Source organism: Camelus dromedarius, chromosome 5 (assembly GCF_036321535.1).
Source record: "Camelus dromedarius isolate mCamDro1 chromosome 5, mCamDro1.pat, whole genome shotgun sequence".
In the NCBI taxonomy this organism is placed as follows: domain Eukaryota; kingdom Metazoa; phylum Chordata; class Mammalia; order Artiodactyla; family Camelidae; genus Camelus; species Camelus dromedarius.
In genome coordinates, this window is record NC_087440.1 from 53182088 (window position 1) to 53205187 (window position 23100).

At 34.9% G+C, this 23100-nt stretch overlaps 1 protein-coding gene across 2 annotated transcripts; it reads left to right on the forward strand.

The window, feature by feature from the left end:
- The first annotated feature begins 4486 nt into the window (after positions 1 to 4486).
- PSMC6 (proteasome 26S subunit, ATPase 6) lies at positions 4487 to 22557 on the forward strand. Of its 2 annotated transcripts, XM_010982924.3 has the most exons (14): positions 4487 to 4622; positions 5611 to 5690; positions 5778 to 5817; positions 6037 to 6089; positions 8697 to 8764; positions 9217 to 9331; positions 11472 to 11559; positions 12924 to 12985; positions 13073 to 13196; positions 13568 to 13629; positions 15173 to 15293; positions 15441 to 15521; positions 19016 to 19087; positions 22049 to 22557. In XM_010982924.3, the coding sequence occupies exons 1-14, from the start codon at positions 4496 to 4498 to the stop codon at positions 22165 to 22167; spliced, it is 1212 nt and encodes a 403-aa protein (XP_010981226.1). In that variant the 5' UTR covers positions 4487 to 4495; the 3' UTR covers positions 22168 to 22557. The 2 variants fall into 2 exon arrangements, with proteins under 2 accessions (XP_010981226.1, XP_010981228.1); XM_010982926.3 differs by lacking the exon at positions 5611 to 5690.
- Positions 22558 to 23100: the final 543 nt, after the last annotated feature.

Sequence of the window (23100 nt, forward strand, 5' to 3'; positions counted from 1 at the left end):
AAAAGTATCAACAGAAACTTTAGAAGGAATGTTGAAGAAATCTCCTAGATGGTGAGGTAAAAAGACAAAGAGGTTGAAATAAATGAAAAGAGAGAGAGAAAAAAAAGGATTAATTCAAGGAGAACAGTCTGACCAATAAGAATACCACTAAGAGAGAACATGAAAACAGAGGAAAGGAAATAATCTTAGGAGATTCAAGAAAATAGCCAAAATGGAAGGATGGCTGTCTAGATTCATTGGGATCACTGGATGCTCAATCAGTGCATTAAAAATGCCCCTAACAGGGATAAGACTTCCAGAAATAAGAAAAAGAAATCCTGCTCCCTTGCAAAAACTTGAGAATCAGAAGGGCACTACAGAAGCACTGGAAGCTACAGCACAATGGAGTAAGGCCTTCAAAATTCTAAGAGAATTCCGTAGCCAGCCAAACTATTTATCAAGTATGAGAGTAGAATAAAGATATTGTTAGATATGAAGAATAATGTACATCTTTAAATCCTTTCTCGGAATATCACTGAGAGGATATGATCCAACCAACCAAAGAGTAAACCAAAAATGAGGAGACTTGGGTATCAGGAAAGAGAAGGTAGCACACAAGAGATGAGGCAGAGAAGCTCTGGAAGAGAGCTATGCAGCGTCTGTACAGAGCCCAGATCAGAGCAAGAAGAGGGAGGTCTCCAGGAGGGGGTCTGTAGGTAAAATAAGCACTTGCGGGATACCTGATGGGCCTTTCTGAAAAACACTATTTGGAGGACTTTTACAATTGTATTGTAAAGTTGGGAAGAAAAAGTGATTAACAATAAAACAACAATTAAGCATTTTTTTTAAATGAGTCAGCTTATATTTTTTATTTTTAATTGAAGTATAGTCAATTTAAAATGTTGTGTTTGTCTCTGGTGTACTGCACGGTGATTCAGTTATACACACACACATACGTATATTCTTCTTTTGTATTCTTTTTCATTATAGGTTACTACAAGCTATTGAGTAGAGTTCCCTGTTCTATATAGTAGGACGTTGTTGTTTATCTATTTTATAGTAGTGTGTACCTGCAAATCCCAAACTCTCAGTTTATCCTTCCCCCAATTTCCCTCCTGGTAACCGGAAGCTTGTTTTCTATGTCTGTGAGTCTGTTTCTGTTTTGTAAATAAGTTTGTGTCACTTGAGGCAGTTTTAGTTACAGAAAGTTCAAAAGAGTTTTACAATAAAGCAAATGTAACTATAGTATATTGCTTGACTTGTGTAGCCCCTCAGCAAGACAAATATTGGACATTTAACCAAAACTTGTATATATTGTATTTGGGGGATGGATGGGGAAAGTGAGGATCTGGAGTCATATAAAGGTGCTGAATCTTTATCTTTCTCATTAGGAAGTCAAAAGATAAATCCTAAAATCGATCTATCAAGAAATAGCAGCATAAGCATATTACTTAGAAATATAGAGGTAAATATAAAAGAAACATGTTTAAGATTGGAGAATGAGACTCAGGGGTAGAATAGAACAAGACAGCAGACTCCTCTTTATCAGTCTAAGCCTAGTAGTGCCTAAAAAAAACTTTATCTATTACTTTGATTCAAGAAGAGTATTTCCCAGAAGCCTAGGAATTCTAGCTTCTATTCCTACCTCAACATTTTACTGTTTAGTCATAGACAATTGACTGCATTCTGGTAAGTATTTAGGGATAGATATTTGGAATGACAAATTTCTGAAAATTCAAGTGTTATAGGTGATGCATGAGCAAAACTAGTTGCTACTTGCCTATCTAGTACTGTTTCCCAGTTTCTCTCTAGAAAACTATTAGTTGTTTGGTATTACTTATCACCACGTCACAAATTACCACAAAACTAAATGGATTAAGACAACAAACATTTATTATCTCACAGTTTTTGTGGGCCAGCAGTTGAGGAACAGCTGAACTGGGTTGTGTGACTCAGTCTCTCATGATGTTGCAATTAAGACTAGAGCTTCCGTCATCTGAAGGCTTGCCTAGGGCTGGGGACTCTGCTTCTAAGATGGCTCACTCACTTGGCTACTGGCATCAGTTCCTTGCTGTCTATTCCTTGCCACATGGGTCTCTCCATAGATTTGCTGATGTATCCTTTTGGCATGACAGTGGCTTCCCCCAGGGGGAGTGATCCAAGGGAGAGTAAGAAAACCCAGTGCCTATTATGACCTAGTCTCAGTGGTTGTGTACTGTCACTTCCACTTTATTCTATTTGTCCAACAAGTCGCTAGATCCAGGGGAGGGAAATTAGGCTCCACTTCTTGAAGCGGGAAGTATTAAAAAAATTGTGTACATATTTTAAAACCACACCACCCATCGATGCTACATTATAGGTAAGTAGGTTAGGCGACTATCCTTAAATAATTTTTTGAAGATTTAAATATATCTCATCACTGTTTGTTATGACATCACTTTTGATGACCACCCCCTCTGAAACTAAGATATACCCTAGCTTCTCACCTCACTTCTCTACTCTACAATATTTTAAGTTACTTGAGAACTGATAACATTTCTTAGCCTTTTTGTATCTCTGCTTACCTATCAGCATGTCTAACATATTCACAAATCCATTCATTAGTTTATGCATATATATATATATATAAAATCATCCTCTCGGGCTACAATAATGAGCAAGAAATAGTCACAGTTCTTGTTTTCCTAGAGCTTATAATCTACTACGGGCAAAAGACACATTTAATCACACTGACACATTTAAGCACACTTATGAATGATGTATAACTACCAATTAAGCTACATTTTACAATGGAAAGGGATACAGTCTTAGAGGTGCACATAAAAAAGGAACAGGGCTATTTTGTTGCAGGCATGGGGAAAATAGATAAGAGGTTCAGCTGAAGTTGGAATTTTGCCAGATGGGTGAGAGAACAAGGGTAAAGGGAGTTTAAAATATTGGTGTATTTTATAAGCACACACACTGGTAAGTGCTTATATTTATTGAATTGAACCAAACTGAGCTGTCTTTTTTTCTCTGCCTCATTCTCTTTTATTTCTTGTTGTCAAAGATGATATATTCTGGTATGGATGGACTAGTTTGACTGGAATAGTTGCAAATGAGTGGGAGACGGGACAAACCCTGCTTAATCCACCTTCCTTGTTATTGTTATTGCAATTCCCAGTTATATTTAGAAAAAAATGGAATAGAACATTCACACAATACCCATAAGATTTTTTCCAAATAAATTTGAAGGCATCTTTTACATTTCCTAATATTTTAGATTTCCTAATAAAGTTTTAGTAACTTAATTCACTTAAATTTGGACTATATATGTTATATATACAATACATATATAGTATACCTATTTAAACTCGAACATCCATGGTACCTAGTTAAGATGAGATCAAATGGGGCTTGTCTGGGGAAGTGTGACTGATTCTGTTGGAACAACAATAAATTCTCCCTGGAAGTAATGCTGGGAAGAGGTACAGCAATGCAGACCTGCACTGCAAAAATTGAAGTCATTACAACCCCTAAAGTAAATAGTTTAAAATAACACTATTGAATACTTACTATGTACCAGCTGTGTTAATAGCTTACAGGCACAATATCTTATTTAATACTTATGATATCCGTATGAGATAGGTACACATTTTATGCTCATTTAACAGAGATTTTGAGAGATTAAGTAATCTGCCCCAAAGCACAGAAACCTTAAAGACAATTCAGTCAGACTTCATGTTCCTTACTCAGCCTACTTTAGCATCTTTATCTTGTGTCTCTCATCTCTACAACCCATACTTTTCCAGTTTCATTGGCCTCCTTTCTGTTCCAAGAAGGGAGCCAAACTCTTTTTCACCTTAAGATCTTTGCATTTGCGGTTTCCTCTGTTTGGAAGGTTTTTGTCCAGTCTGTTGCATGCCTGGATCCTTATCTCAGATATCTGCCCTAAATTAGTTCTACTCATCTTACTCTATAACACACCATGTTTTATTTCCATTATAGTATAGTATTTATTACACTTTGAAATTATTATTTTTTATCTCTCCACCAGGTCGAATCCCTAGTACCTTATTCACTGAATGAATAAATAAATATACAGCCTACTCCTTCTGTACCTGGAGCTCCTGGATAGTATTGTATTATACCAATAGGCTATCTGTGTCATACGGATAAGCCGTCAGAGCTATTTAGGGAGGTATGTACGTTCCCTATTTCACTCCCATCTCAGTTTATTACAAAGTCTTTTGTGGTTCCAGGACAGCAGTGACTTAAGAATATTACCAAGGCCACTCAGGGGACAACCAGGGTATCAGCGCCCTGCTTCCCTCAGGCCGACCTGCAGGGGTCGGTGTAGTCGGAGGCCTCCTTCAGTGCACGCAGACGCCCTTGTGCACCGAGGTGCAGAAGTTGGGAGTAGAGTACAGAGGAGTACACAGAAGGAGCCAACCGGAAGGGGCGGGGTCGTCTGCGAACCCGCCTTCCAGGGAGGCTCTTTCTCCCTCGCCCCGCCCCTTCCCCCGCCCAGGCGGCCATGGCCATTCCCGGCATCCCCTATGAGCGACGGCTTCTCATCATGGCGGACCCTAGAGATAAGGCGCTTCAGGACTACCGCAAGAAGCTGCTGGAGCACAAGGAGATCGACGGTCGTCTCAAGGAGTGTAAGTGCATCTTTATTTCCACATAATCTCGTGCCTGGACCCGCTTCTGTCTCTGCCAAAGCCGAGGCCTTTGGCCAAGCTCTGCGACTGAGCCCCGGGATGAAAAGGCCTCGGTCCAGGGACAAGGCGCTTTGTCATCCCGCCCAGATCTTGGGAGGCAGAGCCTCTTCCTGGGTGGAAATGGCCCAGTCTGGTCCAGGTGACAGAGGGAACATCCCCAGTTCTGAGATGGAAGTGAAAGATGACCAGAGGAAGAGTGGGGAAGAAGTGGGTCAGGGATGTTTCCCAGGTTGAGGTGCAAGGAGTGCAGTGTTGGTGGAGTCCCAGGACCCGGAACGGGACTTGAGACTTGAGTCGAGGAAGCTCAAGGAAGAGAGGAGGCTCGGGGGTTGAGTTGTTAGTGGACTGGAAAGCCGAACGCGGAGCTTAAGAGAGAGAGGTCCATTGGTCGTTAATGGTTCTCTTCTTTCCTAGTGTTTTGAGTTGTACTCTGTCAGACACACAGAAGTTTCCCTTACTTCCAGAACTGAGAGTACTTAAATTTTTTCTTAGTGCACCGTCACTGAAAAGCCTGAGTGGTTTAATTAAATGAAGGAAGACCTTAACCATAGCATTCTGTGGAGTACTGTGCCTGTTGACTTTATTTTGGTTAGAAAGCCAGAGAGTAGCAATCCATGTGGGTAGGTGAAGAAGTGGGGAAGGGTCTAACTGGTTTATCATTCGGGTTTGTAATCTCAAATCCGGAGGTGTCAGTGTTAATATCTGTTAAGAATGTAACCTAAAATGTGCTCAAACAAGTATTACCGATCAAGAAAATAAAAATATGGTGCTTTCACAGAAACATTTCATTTTTAAACATGCCATCTACAAACGGCATTTTTTTTTGCGGTTTGATACAAAATATATGTAAAGTGAAATAGGCTTAAACTTAGTGACTTAAACTCTTTAAGACTATTTAATTTAAAATGTTCAAATTATATTATTTCAGTAAGGGAACAATTAAAAGAACTTACCAAGCAGTATGAAAAGTCTGAAAATGATCTGAAGGCCCTACAAAGTGTTGGGCAGGTAGGTAATGAAGTTTGTGAGGGTAATGGTAATTTGCTTTATTTTTTAGCTGTTGGCAACAAGTAATGCTTTTTTTTTCCCCCTTAGATTGTGGGTGAAGTACTTAAGCAATTAACTGAAGAAAAATGTAAGTGTATTAGGTTGTTAATTAGTAAAGAAGAAGCAGACTCCCCTCCCTCCCACCACCAAATTTTGAAATGCTTATTATTTAATGTCTATAATGAAGGTGGATGATATTCTTGCATAGACTGTTTTCTTTCAACTGTTGTCTTAACAAGTAAAACTCAAAGTGCCATCAATTTGGGTATATTTATTTTTCAATTAATTTTTCATTTTCTTCCTCTAGTCATTGTTAAAGCTACAAATGGACCAAGATATGTTGTGGGTTGTCGTCGACAGGTAACATTTTACATTTGTACAGTACTTTATAATTGCCAAAAGTACTTTCATATAAGTTATTTAACTGTTGAGTTAAGCAAGTCAGACATTATGCCCGTAACTCCCAAAGGTGACTTGTTCAGGTATAGCTAATTATTAGCAAAGCCTGAACTTAAACCATGTGTTTGACTCCTGGTATTCTCTACTTTCTACTTTATTGCATTGCCTCAGTCAGCTCTAAACACTGAGAAATCAAAGAATTTTAGAACTGGAAAATATATCACATCATTTTATTTTTAATGTCTGTTTTGAAGAGGACTTAAAAGTACTAGACCTTATAAATTATATTTTATATTTAAACATTCGGAAATGTTACTTATAGACTTTATAGCTTAAATTGATTTTGTATGATTTCATTTAGATTAGAGTAGGCAAATTGAAGTAACTCCAAATTTTATTTTGTAGTCATCAAAAACACTGACAAATGGCTTTAGATCGTTTTGTGGCCTCTGAAGCCAATTTATGTACTACCTTTTTCTTTGGGAAGTGCCTTTAGTGAGTTCTTGTAAACTCATTTAAAGAGCTTTCTCTGAATATTTGTTATATCAGGTTCACGTTTTAAAACATTGATACAACAGTGCTATAGAATGGAATTAACCCAGAAACTGAATTCAATCTTAAGATTTTTTTCTTAGCTTGTAAGTGGGTTGACATTTTCTAAATCAAAATTTTATTATGCCTAATCCAGCAAAGGATTTCTATGTCCCTTTCAGGGCTCTTTGGATGCCAGAAGTTGGCATTTCTAAGATATTTCGTGGTTGTGTGATGGCAGGAGAGTATTTAAAAACTGGAAAATATTAGAAAAGCCAGAGTATATATTCCCTATAGATACAAGTGTAGAAATGGCTTCATATTGATCACTGTTTAGCTATTTTTCAAGTATATAGTAGTTCCTCCTTATCTGTAGGGATATGTATACTATGTTCTTTCCTATACATACATGCCTATGATAAAGTTTAATTTAAAAATTATACACAGAAAGAGGTTAACAATAATAATAAAATAGAACAGTTTTTAAAAAATATACTGTTACAAGAATCATGTAAATGTGATCTCTCTCAAAATATATTATACAAATTTTAATGTCTCTTCCATCTTAACTCAGCATTAATCACACACTGTGACCATATTCTTGCAGTTTGAGTTGCAACAGCAAAACAAGCAGTTTTCTTTCTCCCTCTTCACAATTTCAGGGATAGATTTGTTCTTACTGTAGATCTCAGCATATGTTTTTTTATTGTTTCTTTATTAAGTTGAGAACTTTCACCTTTTCACTTCAAGGAAGCACTGTGCAGCTTCTGTTTGGCATATCCAAATGGCCGCTATCTCTACTCTTGTGCTTTGGGGCCATTATTAAGTAAAGTAAGGATTACTGGCCACAGGATTCCAAGATAGTGAATTTGATAACCAAGAGGGCTACTAAGTGACTAGCGGGAGGGATACGCTGGACAAAGGGATGATTCATGTCTCAAGGACATAACTTTCATCACACTACTGAGAATAACACAAAACTTAAAACTTATGAATTGTTTACTTCTGAAATTTTCCATGTAATATTTTCAGACCTCAGGTAACAAAACATGGATAAGGGGGAACTGCTATTTCTGGCATTTTTTTTTAAGCTTAATCCATTATATTAAATCTAGTATTTTGCCTGCCTCCACTTCATTTTAATTGGCACTAAATCCTAAACTAAGAGCTCTTTGCAAAATCCTGTGAAAAGTGTTCAGTAATTTGTATGATTCTGAAATTGTATTGGCAAGCAGTTTTTCAAACTATCAAAAGGTAACCTTTATGTTTGAAAAGTAACAGCCTGTGATTTGAATCTATTGGATAAATTCTGTTCCAATTTTACCCAACCAAGTTACCCTGCCTAAGTATGCCAGTAAATTGTTTAGTGTGATTCAACCTGATATATATATAATGTATTTACCATAATGTCTGGCAGTGTCTGGCATGTAGCAAAGGGATGAGTGATGGTTGCTGGATTTTTTGTTTGTTCCGTAACATTTTAATAAAAATCTCAGAGGGGATTTTTTCTCCCTTAACTCGTATGATCACATAACACATTCTTCCCAAAAGCTGTAGTTTTAAAATAAATATGATGAGCACACCTTAAGATGCTTCCCTTTCCTTCCCCCAAAATGTTCACTAACAGATTCCTGTATAAATGCTTTGGTACCAGTTGCTGAAGTCACTGTACTACAGTGCTTAAATCAAAGTAATGAGCAAAACTATGTTATATAATGAGTTTTTGAAAGTAAAATACTGTGGTCCATTCCTTCTTTAAAAACAAGGCCCTTGACAAGTCAGACTTTGTGTATTAGTGATTTCACTTTTCACACTGAGGTTACACAAAAGGGTACTCTTTTAAGGGGCAGATGGAAACAACTTTGAGTTACTACTTTTAAAAGACTTTCTGTTGACATGGTGTTTATAATCTACTATTAATTAGTGTTCTCTCTGAAGGGTAAAAATGATTATTTGCCTTCTGAATATGCTGTTGTTAGAGTGTTATTCCCCTTTTCAAGTGTTTATGTAACACTTTTTTTTTCTTAACAAAATTAGCTTGATAAAAGCAAGCTGAAGCCAGGAACAAGAGTTGCTTTGGATATGACTACACTAACTATCATGAGGTAGGTTTCTTACTCTGTTTAGTTTTTTATTTTCACAGGGGGAAAATTTTATCCAAAGTATATTCTTGTTGAAATTACTGAATATTTTGCCACTTTTTCCATTTTACTAATTTTAGACTTTTTCGTTTGTTTTTGTCTGGTTGTTTTTGTTTGTTTGTTTGGGGTTTTTTTGTTTTTGTTTTTTTGAGGGGATAATTAGGTTTATTTCTTTCTTTTTCTTTCTTTATTTTTAGGGAGCTGGGAATTGAACCCAGGACCTCATGCATGCTAAGCATGCTCTCTACCACTTGAGCCATACTCTCCCCCCCTCATTTTACTAATTTCAAATTAATTTAAACATGATTTTATGAGATCACCTACAGGAACTTACAGAAGCAAATCATTTATACTCTATTTGTAGGCTGAGAGAAAATACATCTTTTAAAAGAAAAATACATACCTTATCATTCCAGGTATTTGCCAAGAGAGGTGGATCCACTGGTTTACAACATGTCTCACGAGGACCCCGGGAATGTTTCTTATTCTGAGATTGGAGGGCTGTCAGAACAGATCCGGGAATTAAGAGAGGTTGGTTGTGTATGCTTTGTCCTCTGAACTTACTAACAAATAGTACTGGGTTTAAAATGCCTGAAGGGAGCAAGAGGATGTAAAGTTATTTTGTCCAAATAGTGGTTATTGAATACTATATATTTAATATTTTTGCCAAGAGAATAGCACTGAACTAGCTATGAAAACTAAGGGTTTTTGTTTATTTGGAGTTAGAAAAGTCCTGCTCTTTTTGTGACAAAGAAGAAAAAAAAAACCCTAAGAATAATATAAACCAATGATCAGGCCATCTGTTGTTTTGATTAGCATGGTTGGTTACTTGGGTCAGAGCACATTTGGGTAGCATGTGTAATGTAGTTTTTCACATAACCTTACTAATTTCCCATTACCCTATTAATAGAGTAAGTTATCCATGCCTTAAATATTTTACCTTGATAAAGCTGTTTGCTATCGTTTAAGAAAAATACTGACTTTAGGATGGCTTTAACTTTTTAAGTTCTTAGGTGAAGAATCAAATCAGGATTGCCTTGCTTCACAGCACAGATGGCTTCTTAACAATTCTCTTTTAGGCAAATTACATTGTCCTATTGATTTCATCCTAATTTTGGATGGAAATATTCAGGAATGAACTTGGTTAGTTGGAATGACTTACATTATCTGATTTAAGCTCTAAACAGTGGTTTTCACATTTCAGTGCATTACATTTTCTGGAACTCTTATTAAAGATATAGTTTCCTAGGCCCTCTGTATGGGTTTGATGTAGCAGATTGGGGGTGAGGCACAGGAATTAGCATTTAAACAAGCATTCCATGTGATTATGAAACCCTGTTATTTTTTACCCATACTTGAGGAAGCACTGGCCTAAGTGTAAATGAAAGTCTATTTTTTTCACTTCATAGTTAATGAAGGAGGAAGAAAAGTACTTCATGGAACAGTGAAGTTTTTTACAGTGATTTGCTGCATCAACTATAGGAGCAGGATGAATCTCTCTCTCTCTCACACACACACACACACACACACAAAACACACATAGAGCTTTTCATCTTTCTGTACAGCTTAATTGTAAGCTTTTCCTTCTTTCTTCAGCCTTCACTCACTTCTCTCAACTCCTGTATCAAATGTTGCTATAACTACTCAGCACTTAAAAAACACACACACACACATACACACAACACACACGGACACGCAATACCCCTTTCCATCTGCAGACACTTGAGAATATTAATTTCTTACACTTTTGGAGTGTCTTAATCATACCTTACAGACACAACTATTCAATAGAAGTTTATCTCTCAAGTTACTGGTACTGTAAACAGTTTAAGTTAGGCAGTCAAATCCTTACTTTTTCTATTCTCCACTTTTCTTTCTTTGAATCAGTCTTACAACATTGAGAGCAGAATTTGTGGTTTTCCTTAAGACTGCTATGACAAAACACCAACATAAGGAAATTTTATGTACCATTTCTCTCAGTGGCAGTTATAACTTACTGAAGTTCCCCACTTTATGTTGTATTCCCAAATGCAAAATAGTATAGGTCTTTTTTTTAAAAACACTGTTGTAATTCCTAAGACATGTGAATAATTTTTATTACTAAGCCATTACCTTTTTGGGGTGGGGGAGGTAATTAGGTTTGTGTGTATGTATGTATGTATGTGTTTGTGTATTTATTTATTTATAACGGAGGCATTGGGATTGAAGGCGCTGGAATTGAATCCAGGACCTCGTGCATGCTAAACACTCACTCTACCATTGAGCTAAACCCTGCCCCCCTCTTTTTTCACTTAACTGATTTTTTTTGTAGTGTAATTTCAGTTCAAATGTGTTTTGACAGATTATATGCTTATGCAATCATCACTCTAGTCAGGTGTGTGATTATTTTATCAAATGTGTTAAATAATAAATGATAAGTAAATAGTTCAAGTTACCACATGCTTTTTAATTAATTAATTTAAAAATGTTTTAAGATTTTTAGATTTAAGAGATATCGTACATCTACCTGAAGAAAAACCTCTAATACAAATGGTTTTACTTAGCATAGAATTCTAGATCTGTTACAAATTATGATGTGTATATGTAACTCTGCTGATATTTTATTGAAAATACTTGAAAGTAAATCAAAATCTTTACTAACTTTTTAAAAAACATGCAACTTCTTTTCTAGGTAATAGAATTACCTCTTACAAACCCAGAATTATTCCAACGTGTAGGAATAATACCTCCAAAAGGCTGTTTGTTGTATGGACCACCAGGTTGGTATTGAATTATGTCTGCCCCACTATAAATGAATGAATGAAGTAATAGAAAAATAAGATGGGAGTTTGATGTGGGCAGTTCCAACCTCTATTCTGTTCAGAGTAAGGAAAGGATTAGAGATGTGTGTCTACTAGTTTCTGAGGCATGCTTAGTTCTTTTGTGCCTCACAGAATATATATCTTAACATGCCATATGATCTTAATCAATGGTCCTTTGTGGTTCACAGACCTCTGGATGTCCCACTTTCAGGGAATCTACAGGGTCATAGTAGTAAGATGTCAACACAATGAAAAAGGCAACAAATATCTGTGGTGGTGGCACAAAGCAATGGGGGTAAAACTGCTCAGCCACAGCATGAATCAATTAAGTCAGTGGCACAAAATGGTATGGTAGTCATTGTCGTCTTGGCCATTCACATTTTCCATATTTTTTTTTTAATGGCAGTTTCACTTAAAAATGTTCTTGTTAAAGCAGTAAAAATGATTAATTTTATTAAATCCTGATCTTTGAATATCTTGTATTCTGTGATGAAATCGAAAATACATATAAAATACTTCTGTTGCATGCTAAATAGGATAGTTAATCTCCAGGAGAAGCATTTGTGTAATTATTTGAGTTGCCTGCTGAATTAGCTGCTTTTCACAGAATACCATTTTTACTTGAAAGGATGATTTACAGACAATCTACTGTTATCGGTCTGGTTATTGGTTATTCAAACTGATTATTGGCACACAATTCTTAAAAAATGAATGAAGTTAGCCTATCATGTTAAAGTAGACAACTGACACCATCTGTCACCAGTGATAAAATTTGTGCTTTCAAGTGAAAATTAATTTATTGAAAACTTTACATTTGGTACTGTGAGCTTGACAGCTTTCCAGTATGTTAATACAAGATGAGATTGGTGATGGTATGAACAAATGTGATTTTTTTTTTGATACCATCTAATGAAAAATGCTAGTATTTGGAAGATTTTTATAAGCCACTGAATCAATAGTTTCCAAATAACCAATACTTGATATTAGAGCATCATATGTAGGTAAAGGTCCATTTAGTTTGCAGGATAGACCAACGGATTTTAATGTACAGGTTTCCATCATTGTCTATTTCTGAGTATGGTTTGATATATTCCTAAAGTTATGTACTCGATTTGCATAAAATAAAATTACAAGGGATATTTTGAATAAAGTTTTAAATTTTAATATTGAGAGTGGAAGTGCTTTGGAATTTTAAATGGAAATTCTATTTAGCATTTAGCTTCCATTTTGCAAAATTTACTGTTCAAGGATTATATTCTTAAAAAGTTTTTGAAAATTTGTTTCACTTTTCATTTAATTAGGACTTCTTTTATCACTCCTAGGTACAGGAAAAACACTCTTGGCACGAGCTGTTGCTAGCCAGCTGGATTGCAATTTCTTAAAGGTAAAGGGAAAATTTTTTTTCTAGCTGTTAAAATTAAATTTTAGTTGAATTGTCTTATGTTTACCTTAATGTTTTTCCTTTAATCAGGTTGTATCTAGTTCTATTGTAGACAAGTACATTGGTGAAAGTGCTCGTTTGATCAGAGAGATGTTTAATTATGCCAGGGACCATCAGCCATGCATCATTTTTATGGATGAAATAGATGCTATTGGTAAGAATAACACTTTTAAAAATTTATTTTAAGGTTTTCTTGACAGTATTAGGACATGTTTTTTAAATCTAAAAGAACGTTTTTTCCCCTCTCTTCACCTCTAATTGCAAATTGTGTGAAGTAGCAAAATGAATTGAATGTTACTTCAAAAAAATTAAGAAAGTTTAACCAATTTTAATAAATAACTTTTAACATTGAGAAAGAGAAACATTATATCAAAATCAATTCTAATTTTTTCATTATAATTCTTGCTAATTAATTTTCATATTAATGTTTTAAACCCCAGATGCTATCATATTCATATTGTTTTCTTAAATGATGCTTAAAGAGGAAAAGAGTAATGCATATGAGTTTCCATATCATTATTTCAGGTGGTCGTCGGTTTTCTGAGGGTACTTCAGCTGATAGAGAGATTCAGAGAACTTTAATGGAGGTAATATTTTATAAAAGGGATTTATAAAGAAATCACTGCTTATAAAATAAAGAAGTGAACAGTGGATATTTGAAGGCCAAAATATGTACAATGATTTAAATGAAGAATATGCCTAAGTGGGAAATTTGAAAATACTGACAGTAATGAACACTTTTCTCCACCACAATCTCTAGTAAGAAAATGAGTACTAGAAAATAATAGGTCTATCTACAAAATTCCATTTGATTTACGGCTGTTCTAGTCTGGTTTTTTGAGCAGACCAGCCGTTTAAGTATTTAAATTGTTTATTGTACTTATATTGTGAATGTGATCTTGTGTTAGTTTTATTAAGATATTTTATGAATGACAAACATATTAAAATTGGTGACAGTAAATAAGTTATAATTGTGTATGAGGCTGCTTTAAAAATTACTAATACTTTCCTGTCTTGCTTTATTGCTAAGAATGAAAGGAAACTAAAGTAATTTTGATTATTGAATATGGATGATAGGATATTGAAATGTGTATAAAGCCTTTCCCCACTCCAAATTCTGTGAAAGTGATGGCAAGATTCCAAACACATTTTTCAACTTCTATAGATAGGTAGCATAAGTATGCACTGTCAATTTCTGTCTTAATAGAGGTATCTGAAAATTGCTTTTCATAAATTACACTCGTCTGCTCAGAAAATACACAGTATTTTAAAATTAGTTGCAGAGTCTCTTAGAAACTTTAAATTGAGGTTTTTAAAACAATGCAGATACTAGTTTTATTCATGTAACTGATATGTTATTAGCTAACATTTTGGGAAAGAAATAGACATATTGTCAGGCTAGCTTTGCTTTAAAGAGTTTGTTGAGTGCAGTTATGTTTTTCAAAATTTATTCAAGAAAACTTCAGGAATCGAAAGAAATGTGTTGTGTCTCAGTATTTCTATGTATAAGAGAATTATTTGAGAAGATATTTAATGGATTTATTACCAGATTTATAGAAAATCATTGTGTACAGTTACCCTGGATAATTTACATTATCCAGTTAATGTAATTTTTATGTCTGGCATACCATAAGCACTTTATTTTTTATTTATTTATTTTTTAATGGAGGTACTGGGGATTGAACCCAGGATCTCGTGCATGCTAAGCATGCCCTCTACCACTGAGCTATATCCACCCCCCCAAGCACTTTAAGCATTAGTTTTTAATATTTTTATTTTTAAAAGTAATTGTATCAAAAAAAATGAACATTGGAAATTAGATCTACAGAGTTTAGTTTCATAATTCTTGACTAGATGGATGCCTTCAGAATTGCTGAAACTATGTAATAGCTATAAAAATGTACATAGTTAAATAATCTATCTTGGAACTTTAAGAATGGAAAATATATCCTTTATATAAGAGAGAGGAAAAGTGATTCCATCAAATGATCATTCTAAACATCACATATCTATCTGTAAGCAATACTTTTCATGGTCTTAGGCATATAAAAGTTGTGTGCTATGTATTTTTAATGGTTGGAATGTTTTATAAAATCTGCCTTTGATTTTTATTCACAAATGTGTCCTTAGTTACTGAATCAAATGGATGGATTTGATACTCTACATAGAGTTAAAATGATCATGGCTACAAACAGACCAGATACACTGGATCCTGCTTTGCTTCGTCCAGGAAGATTGGATAGAAAAATACGTGAGTTAAGCTTCTTTGCCTGCTGTCTGTCCATTTCCCTTTGTATATATATCTTTCTTTTCCCATACCTCCTCCTCACCCCCTACTTTAATTAAAAAACACAAAATATGACTGTAAAAGGATTTCTTACAATTTTCTTATTTTCAGATATTGATTTACCAAACGAACAAGCAAGATTAGATATATTGAAAATCCATGCAGGTCCCATTACAAAGCATGGTGAAATAGGTAAGGAAATAACCTGTTTTCCATATGTTTACATTTGGTAAATGAAGCAAAATGCTATTGAATATCACTGACAGTCTACCAAATCTGGTTTTAAATTCAGTAAACACAGTGTCTTAAATTCAGCTAATAGTTATAGAGCATCTGCCGTATGCGAGGAATTGTTCTAAATGCTGAGGATATAGCAATGAACAAAACAGACAAATTCCTGCTTTTATTGAATTTACATTCTTGTCAGGAAAAACAGATGAAGTAAGTAAAATACGTAGTTGAACCTTGAACAGCATGAGTCTGAACTGTGCGGGCCCACTTATGTGAATGTTTTTCAGTAGTAAATACTATATAGTACTACACAATTGGGGTTGGCTGAATTCATGGATGTAGAACTGTGAATATGGAAGGCAGGCTATGAATTATATATGAAGCATGGGGAAGCACAGGGAAGTCCTTACCAAGGTGACCTTTAAGCAATAACCTAAGAGGCTAAAGAACTGGATATGGATATTTGAGGGAAAGTCATGCAGAGGTAACAACAAGTAAGACAGCCTTGAAGCACTTGCATGCCTGGAACATTCCAGGAGCAGCAAAGACGTCAAGGTGTTTGTGGGGGAGTCAATGGGACAGTAGCAAGTGAAATAAATCATGGAAGTAATGGAGATCAGGTTGTGTAGAGTTTTATTGAGGATATCGTTGGGCAACTTTGGTTTTTATTTTTAGTGATATGATGTCATTGGAGGATTGTGAGCAGAAGAGTGATACAATCTTTTTACCATTTTTAGCTTTATAGAAAATTATAAAAATACATAAAAGTAGAGATGAAAGTGTAATCTTATCAGGTACTCATGCTCCCCCCACCCCAGCTTCAGTGATTAACTCATGGCCAACCTTGTGTTGTATGTAATCTCTACCACCTCCTACCTTCTCTCTGGAGTTTTAAAAAGCGAATTCTAGGCATTATATCATGTCATCTGTAAATATTTCAAAATTCACTTATGTTAAATAAGGTCATTCTGGCTGCATGTAGAGGGACAAGGATAGAAACAAGAAGATGAGTTAGGAGGTTATTTCAGTAATCCAGGCAAAAGAGGATGGTGGCTTGATTCAAGGTGGTAGGAAAGTCTTTTAAAATAATGAGATTCTGAACATATTTTGAAAATAGAGGTGACTGGACTTGCTAATGAATCAGATATGGGGTGTGAGCTAAAGGGAAGAACCAGGGAAGACTTAGATTTTTGACTCACGCAACTGGGAAGATGGAATTACCATCAATTAAAATCAGGGAAAACTGGAAAGATTAGGTTTTAAAGGGTCAGTAAGGAATTTGATTCTGGCAATACTAAATTTGAGATGCCAGTTAGATAGCTAAATAAAGATGTTGACTAGTAATTCTGTATGCATCAATAGTTCATTGGGGTGGTCTATGCTAGAGGGATAAATGGGGGTAATATCTGCATAAAAATGGTTTTTAGTCTGGAGATTAGATGAGATTTCCAAGGAAGTGAATATTGATTGAGAAGAAATTTAAAAACTGAGCTAATTCCAACATTAAGAAATTGAGAGGAAGAACCATCAAAGGAGACTGAAGAGGTATAGTCATAGAGGTAGAAGTTAACCAGGAGCTGGTGGTATCCTAGAAGATAAATGAAGAAATTGTTATGAAGGACTAATTCCCTGTCAAATACTGACAGTGGGTCTGATAAGAGTTCTGAGATTGGATCTTTGGATTTACTATGTGAAGATCATTGGTGACCTTACCAAAAACAATTTCTTTGGAGTGGCAGGAGTGAAAGCTTCCTTCAGATGAGTATTAGAGAGATGAGTCGGAGAGGCTTTGAGTTTAAACATCTCTTTCAAGGAGTTCTTCTAGATAGGGGAGAAGAGAAGAAATGGAGTTGCAGCAGACATGGAGATGAGGATTTGGGGGAGCTTTCTTTAAGATGGAAGAACCTACAACACTTTTTCTAATGTTGATAGGAATGATCTAGGAGAGAAATAGAAGTTGATAATGTATTTCCTTGAAGAGAAGTTGGTTTTGTCTATAAGCATAGACTTTTCACTTAAGAGAATAGGAGGGAAGGCAGCATAGGTAGATGGTGATGATGACAGGTTCTCAAATATGGTAGGTACTTGTAGAATTTTTCTTCTGAATGCTTTTATTTTCTCAGTGAAATAGGAAGCAAGTTCAGAGTGAAGATGGGAAAGTATTATTAGAGATTTGAGGACAAAGGGGAAGTTATAAAATAGTTACCTGTAGAAGTGAGATACTGGGCCAGGGTAAAGGCCAGCAATCCATGGCTTGTGGCCAGATTCTATCTGCTTTATGTTTTTGTAAATAAAGTTTTGTTGTAGCACAACTACTCCCATTCATTTATATATTGTCTATGACTGCTTTCCCACTGCAACAGCAGAAATGAGTAATTTTGATAGAGACCATATGGCCTACAAAGGCTAAAATATTTTGTTTCCCTTTGCAGAAAAGTTTGCTGACCTCTGGACTAGGGAAATCTAGTTTAATTGCTAGACAGCTTTAAAAACCCTTTAGAAGTTAGTGTTCTAAAATAATTACAAGTAGTTAATTATTGCCTAACTTTCTCATTACTCATGTGAAAGAGTTTTGAGCTGGAAAGACTGAGCTGAACTGAGGATGTCAATTTATAGGTTTCTTCTAATCTTGAGCTCTTGCTAGGTGCCAGCTATTGTGCTAACCTTGGAAATCTCTGGTCTCCAGAAGCTTACGTGAACTTGAACCTGAATTAAGACTAGTTAATGAATTATCTATATGATTTCAAATAGAGATTGACATAGTCTAGATTGCCTGACAAAGGGCATCTTACCACAGTTATTCACACTGTAGTAGCCTATGCTGTCTCTTCTCTCTCTATTCTGTATCAAGTCCATAACTGCTACCCTAAACTAACAGCTCTTTATTTCAAGTCTGTAATATGGATAAAAAGATCACTTAACTATTAACTGTTATCTGAGACCTCACCACTTGGAATTTGCATGGAAACCAGAAAAACTAACCAATGCTTGCTCTCGCATTTAAAAATTCCAAAAGGTAAAATTATGTCTGATGACTATTTTTGGTATATTTTATATTTGGCTTATATGATTAAATTCCATTGTGGTTACGGTTGATTTTGAATGTTCTAGATTTATTCAACTTAAATATTTGGTTACAGTTTTAATAAGTCATAGCTTGACAGATATGTGAAGTTCACATGTGCATGACTTTCTCTGTGTAGAAGCAGGTAAAGATGCTTTCAGATCTTGATACCTTTTGGTTTTCAAGTTTCAGAAGATGTTTATTTCTGCTTGGTGCTGATTTACTTAACAGATATATCATTTGGGGTTGTTAGTATTGTGAACTGTTAACAGAGATGATGCCTAGCTGATCTATTCAAACCAAGCTCTTCTGTTAAATTTTCTATATGGGTATATAAATCAAGAAAAGTTTTTTTTTTTTTTCCTAATTTCCAGTATTTTTTCCTAAACAGATTATGAAGCAATTGTGAAGCTTTCAGATGGCTTTAATGGAGCAGACCTGAGAAATGTTTGTACTGAAGCAGGTAAAGGTTTAAAGTACAGTTTTTACTATTGGTTTTGATTTGTTTAATTTGCTAAAAATGTGCTTGTGTTATTCCAAAAGCAGAGCCTGGGCTTTGCAAGGATTTGATTGCTTGTTTTCTAGGAAATTGATTCCAAGAAGTAGGAGAGAATAGGGCAAGTGAGATGGGAAGAGGAAAAGCTATTACGAGGGTGCACCATTGAAAGGCAGTTGTAGGCAAGAGGGGCTTGATTCTGATGAGACCTCAGAGAAACATACAGAATACTTTCCAGGATTCTCTGGCTGAGTTATGGGAGACTGGAGCATTTATTTACCAGCTCTTTTCCTCCATTGGATGAGATTTCCCCTTGGGGATGTTAACTCCTTTGCTTTAGGGTAGAATTGTGAAAAGACATGCATGTGATGACGTACTGGCCCCCTGAAGTAAGTCTGTGACTCTACAGAACTATCAGCCACACTTGTGGCAGAAATCCGACTGGACCACGTACCAGGGCTATCCGCTGCAAAATGGTTGACATGTCTTCTGATGCTAGTCTATCAGCAATAAGCTTTGAAAGATTGATTTATGCATTTTGTGTTCATGCAACTTGTGTGAAATATAGTATGTTTTTAATATAATTTTCTCTATAGATTGTGTGCTCTATTTTTATTTCTGGTACCAAGTCGCTTTAAAACCCTGCAGAGAGTCATTTAGTCTTTGTCCTCCACACAGAATCTTACAATAAAACAAACAAACAAAAAACTTCTACAGTAGTTTTTATAGTTACTGACTTTCATAGGTTGCAGATGAAGTTTCTTTTTAAGGGATTACTATATATGATTTCCTTCTTTCATAGCACCTTTAGCCTTATTTTAACATTTCTTGTAAATTGAACAGACGATGTTTACAGAGGCTGCTTAGTCATAGCTTCTCCATAGGAATATCTCCATGGGTATACTGTGACTCAGTATCTGGAGCAAAGATCTGCAGGTCTAGAAACTCAGTAGAAATCAGAGTAAATCATGCTCACAAAGACTTATTAATAAATAAAAGTGTAAGAGGTAAACTGTCATGTGGCTTGAACTGCCTGGAGTAATTTATGACATTCATATTCTAAAATCTACACTGGACCAAATTATTTTTAGAAGATTGCTTTAGTGAAATTGGAATCCAAACAAAAGCAATGTCATAATCTTGAAATTGATGCCATCCAATTATGATATTCTCTTTTTCCCCCCACTTATTTTTAGCTATTTCCAATAAAGAGCTATACCTTCTGTGCGGATTAAAAATTTAATCTTTTTAACTGGGTGGGACATTCTCATTTAGAGACATAGTCAAATTCTTTAGTTTTCTTTTTATTAGACTTTAAGCCTTTTTTGTTAACATATCTTTCTATAAATTAAAAAACTAGATGATTCAATTATAGGTGTTTCTTCTATTCAAATCCCGAGATTACCATCCTTTTTGGATTAGAATGTATCTCAGATTCACTCATTCACCAAATAGTAACTTGGAAACTGTAATATGCACAAGGTTTGGAAAAATAACTTGCCTAATTTAGTTTTAAGACTTCACTGTAAAAAAAAACTAGTCATTTCTATTCTGATTTCTGAGGACAACATAGAGTGGCTATTGCCAGGACCCCTTATGTAGAAATCTTGAAAGGGAAGATGGGAAATAACCCTTGAAATTTTCTATTTGCAACCCACTCATTTTATGTAAGTGAAAATTCAGTATAAGCAGATCCTCAATCAAAATATTAGTAGGATTCATTTAATTAGTAGATAGTGATAATTTACCATCTTTAGCTTATCATGAAATTAGAATTACCTCAAAATCTGGGACTTATATCCATGACACAACTAATGTCAGAAAAAACCCCACCAACAAATCCCTTTTACCTCTTTGTCAAGTCATATTGGACAGGTAACTTTTAAACTTGAAAGAAAAAATTGAATTGTGGTGCTTGAATATGAAAATTATATAAAATATCAATTTGTTGTATACATAAGTAAATTTTCCTGTGTGAATAATGACACTACTGTTGACTTTTCTTTAATTCTCATTCTCTAAGCTTTGCTTATTAACAAGGAAAAGTTATCAAAATTATTGGCGGTGTTTTGTGTTTTCCCAAACTGTACATGGACTCCCTCCTTCCCGAGAATTGCTGCCTACGCAGTTAGGAAACTACTGCTTCAAATGTGTATGTTTTGTTGATAGTTAGGTTTGGTTTTGTTTTTTCAAGATGCCAGTGGATACAGGGAATGTGTAAGCAGAGTTTTAAATATCCAGATAATTGTCTCATTGTTCTCCAGCTTTTTGTTTGTTTGTTTGTTTGGGGGGGGATAAGGGGTAATTGGTTTGTTTATTTAAAGGAGGTACTGGGGATTGAACCCAGGACCTTGTGCATGCTATGCATGCAGTCTACACTGAGCTATAGTCTACCGAACTGTTTCCTAGCCTTTGGTTTGGAAAATAATGCTCACTGTAGCTATGGAAATTAATTGAATAATGGTAATGTTTTTTGACAAATTAGAACTACTGGCTGAGAAGTAGTAAATCTAGGCTTCTTCAGAGTTCTTCCACAGTTACATTATTTAGTTTTCTTAAAAGTTTTTTTAAATTGAGATATAATTTACATATAACATTATATTAGTTCAGGTGTGCAATGTAATCATTTGGTATTTGTATATATTGCCAAAAGATCACTGCAATAAGTCTACTGCAATAAGTTAACATTCCATCATCACACATAGTTACAAAATTGTTTTTTCTTGTGATAAGAACTTTTAAGATTTAGTCTCAGCAACTTTCAAATATACAATGCAATATAATTAAGTATAGCCACAATGCTGTACTTTACATCTCCAGAACTTATTTATTTTATAATATTTCACCCAGCTCCCCCCTTAGTTTTCTTATAATAAACAAATAATTTACATATTATATATAGCAGTCATGTTGTTTTATTTTCCACAGGAATGTTTGCAATTCGTGCTGATCATGATTTTGTAGTACAGGAAGACTTCATGAAAGCAGTCAGAAAAGTGGCTGATTCTAAGAAGCTAGAGTCTAAATTGGACTACAAACCTGTGTAATTTACTGTAAGGTTTTTGATGGCTGCATGACAGATACTGGCTTAATGTAAAAATAAAGTTAAGGAAAATAATGTATGTATTGGCAATGATCTCATTAAAAGCATATGAATAAAAATATGTATGAATAACATTGTAAAAATTAGTTCAATAATTCTACTTTTAAGAAGTATAGAAGAAATTTGTATGTTTGTTAATGTTGCATTTATTGCAGCAGAAGTTATAAAAGAAGAGTATGTTGAAGCTTTTCATATTTGCTGTGTATTTTGTAAAAACATTTAATGTGGTTTGAGATAGTAGTACCAGAGAGCATTTCTTATGACTTATTTTATATCATTTGTTTTCCTCATCCTAAAAAGTTTAATAAAATCTGTTTGATTCAGTTCTCCTACATATATTCTTGTCTTTTATGAGACTACATTTACTATGGTCCATTGAATTCTTTAGTAAGTATAAACATCTTGTTAAATTAACATAGATGTGTGTATTCTATATCTATATTCCTCCTTCCAGAAAGTCTTTATTCTTTACCTCCTGTAATTAGGCTGTGTGGTAGTTAATTGAAATAGTACATGCACATCCATAACCTTTTTTTTCTATAGATTATGATTCAAAGTAATTGCTAATAAATGTGGCTTGGTTTCCTTGATTTATTTGAAATGAGGATGTTAAGGTCTGTACCCTCCCCTCTTCTCAGAAAAATTCACACATAACATGCCTAATTTTGCATATATTCAAACTTGAGACTTTATTTCCCAAGCTCACCCATGGGCTCTATATAGGTATCTATGGATACCAGGTTAAGAGTGTCTGATGTATGGGATGTTGATGTCAGAAATGTTCAAAACAAAAGTTCTGTTACCTATACACAATTCTTTCTCATATTATGTGGCAATTAAAGCTTTAACAAATTACAAATAGGAAATCATCATTGGA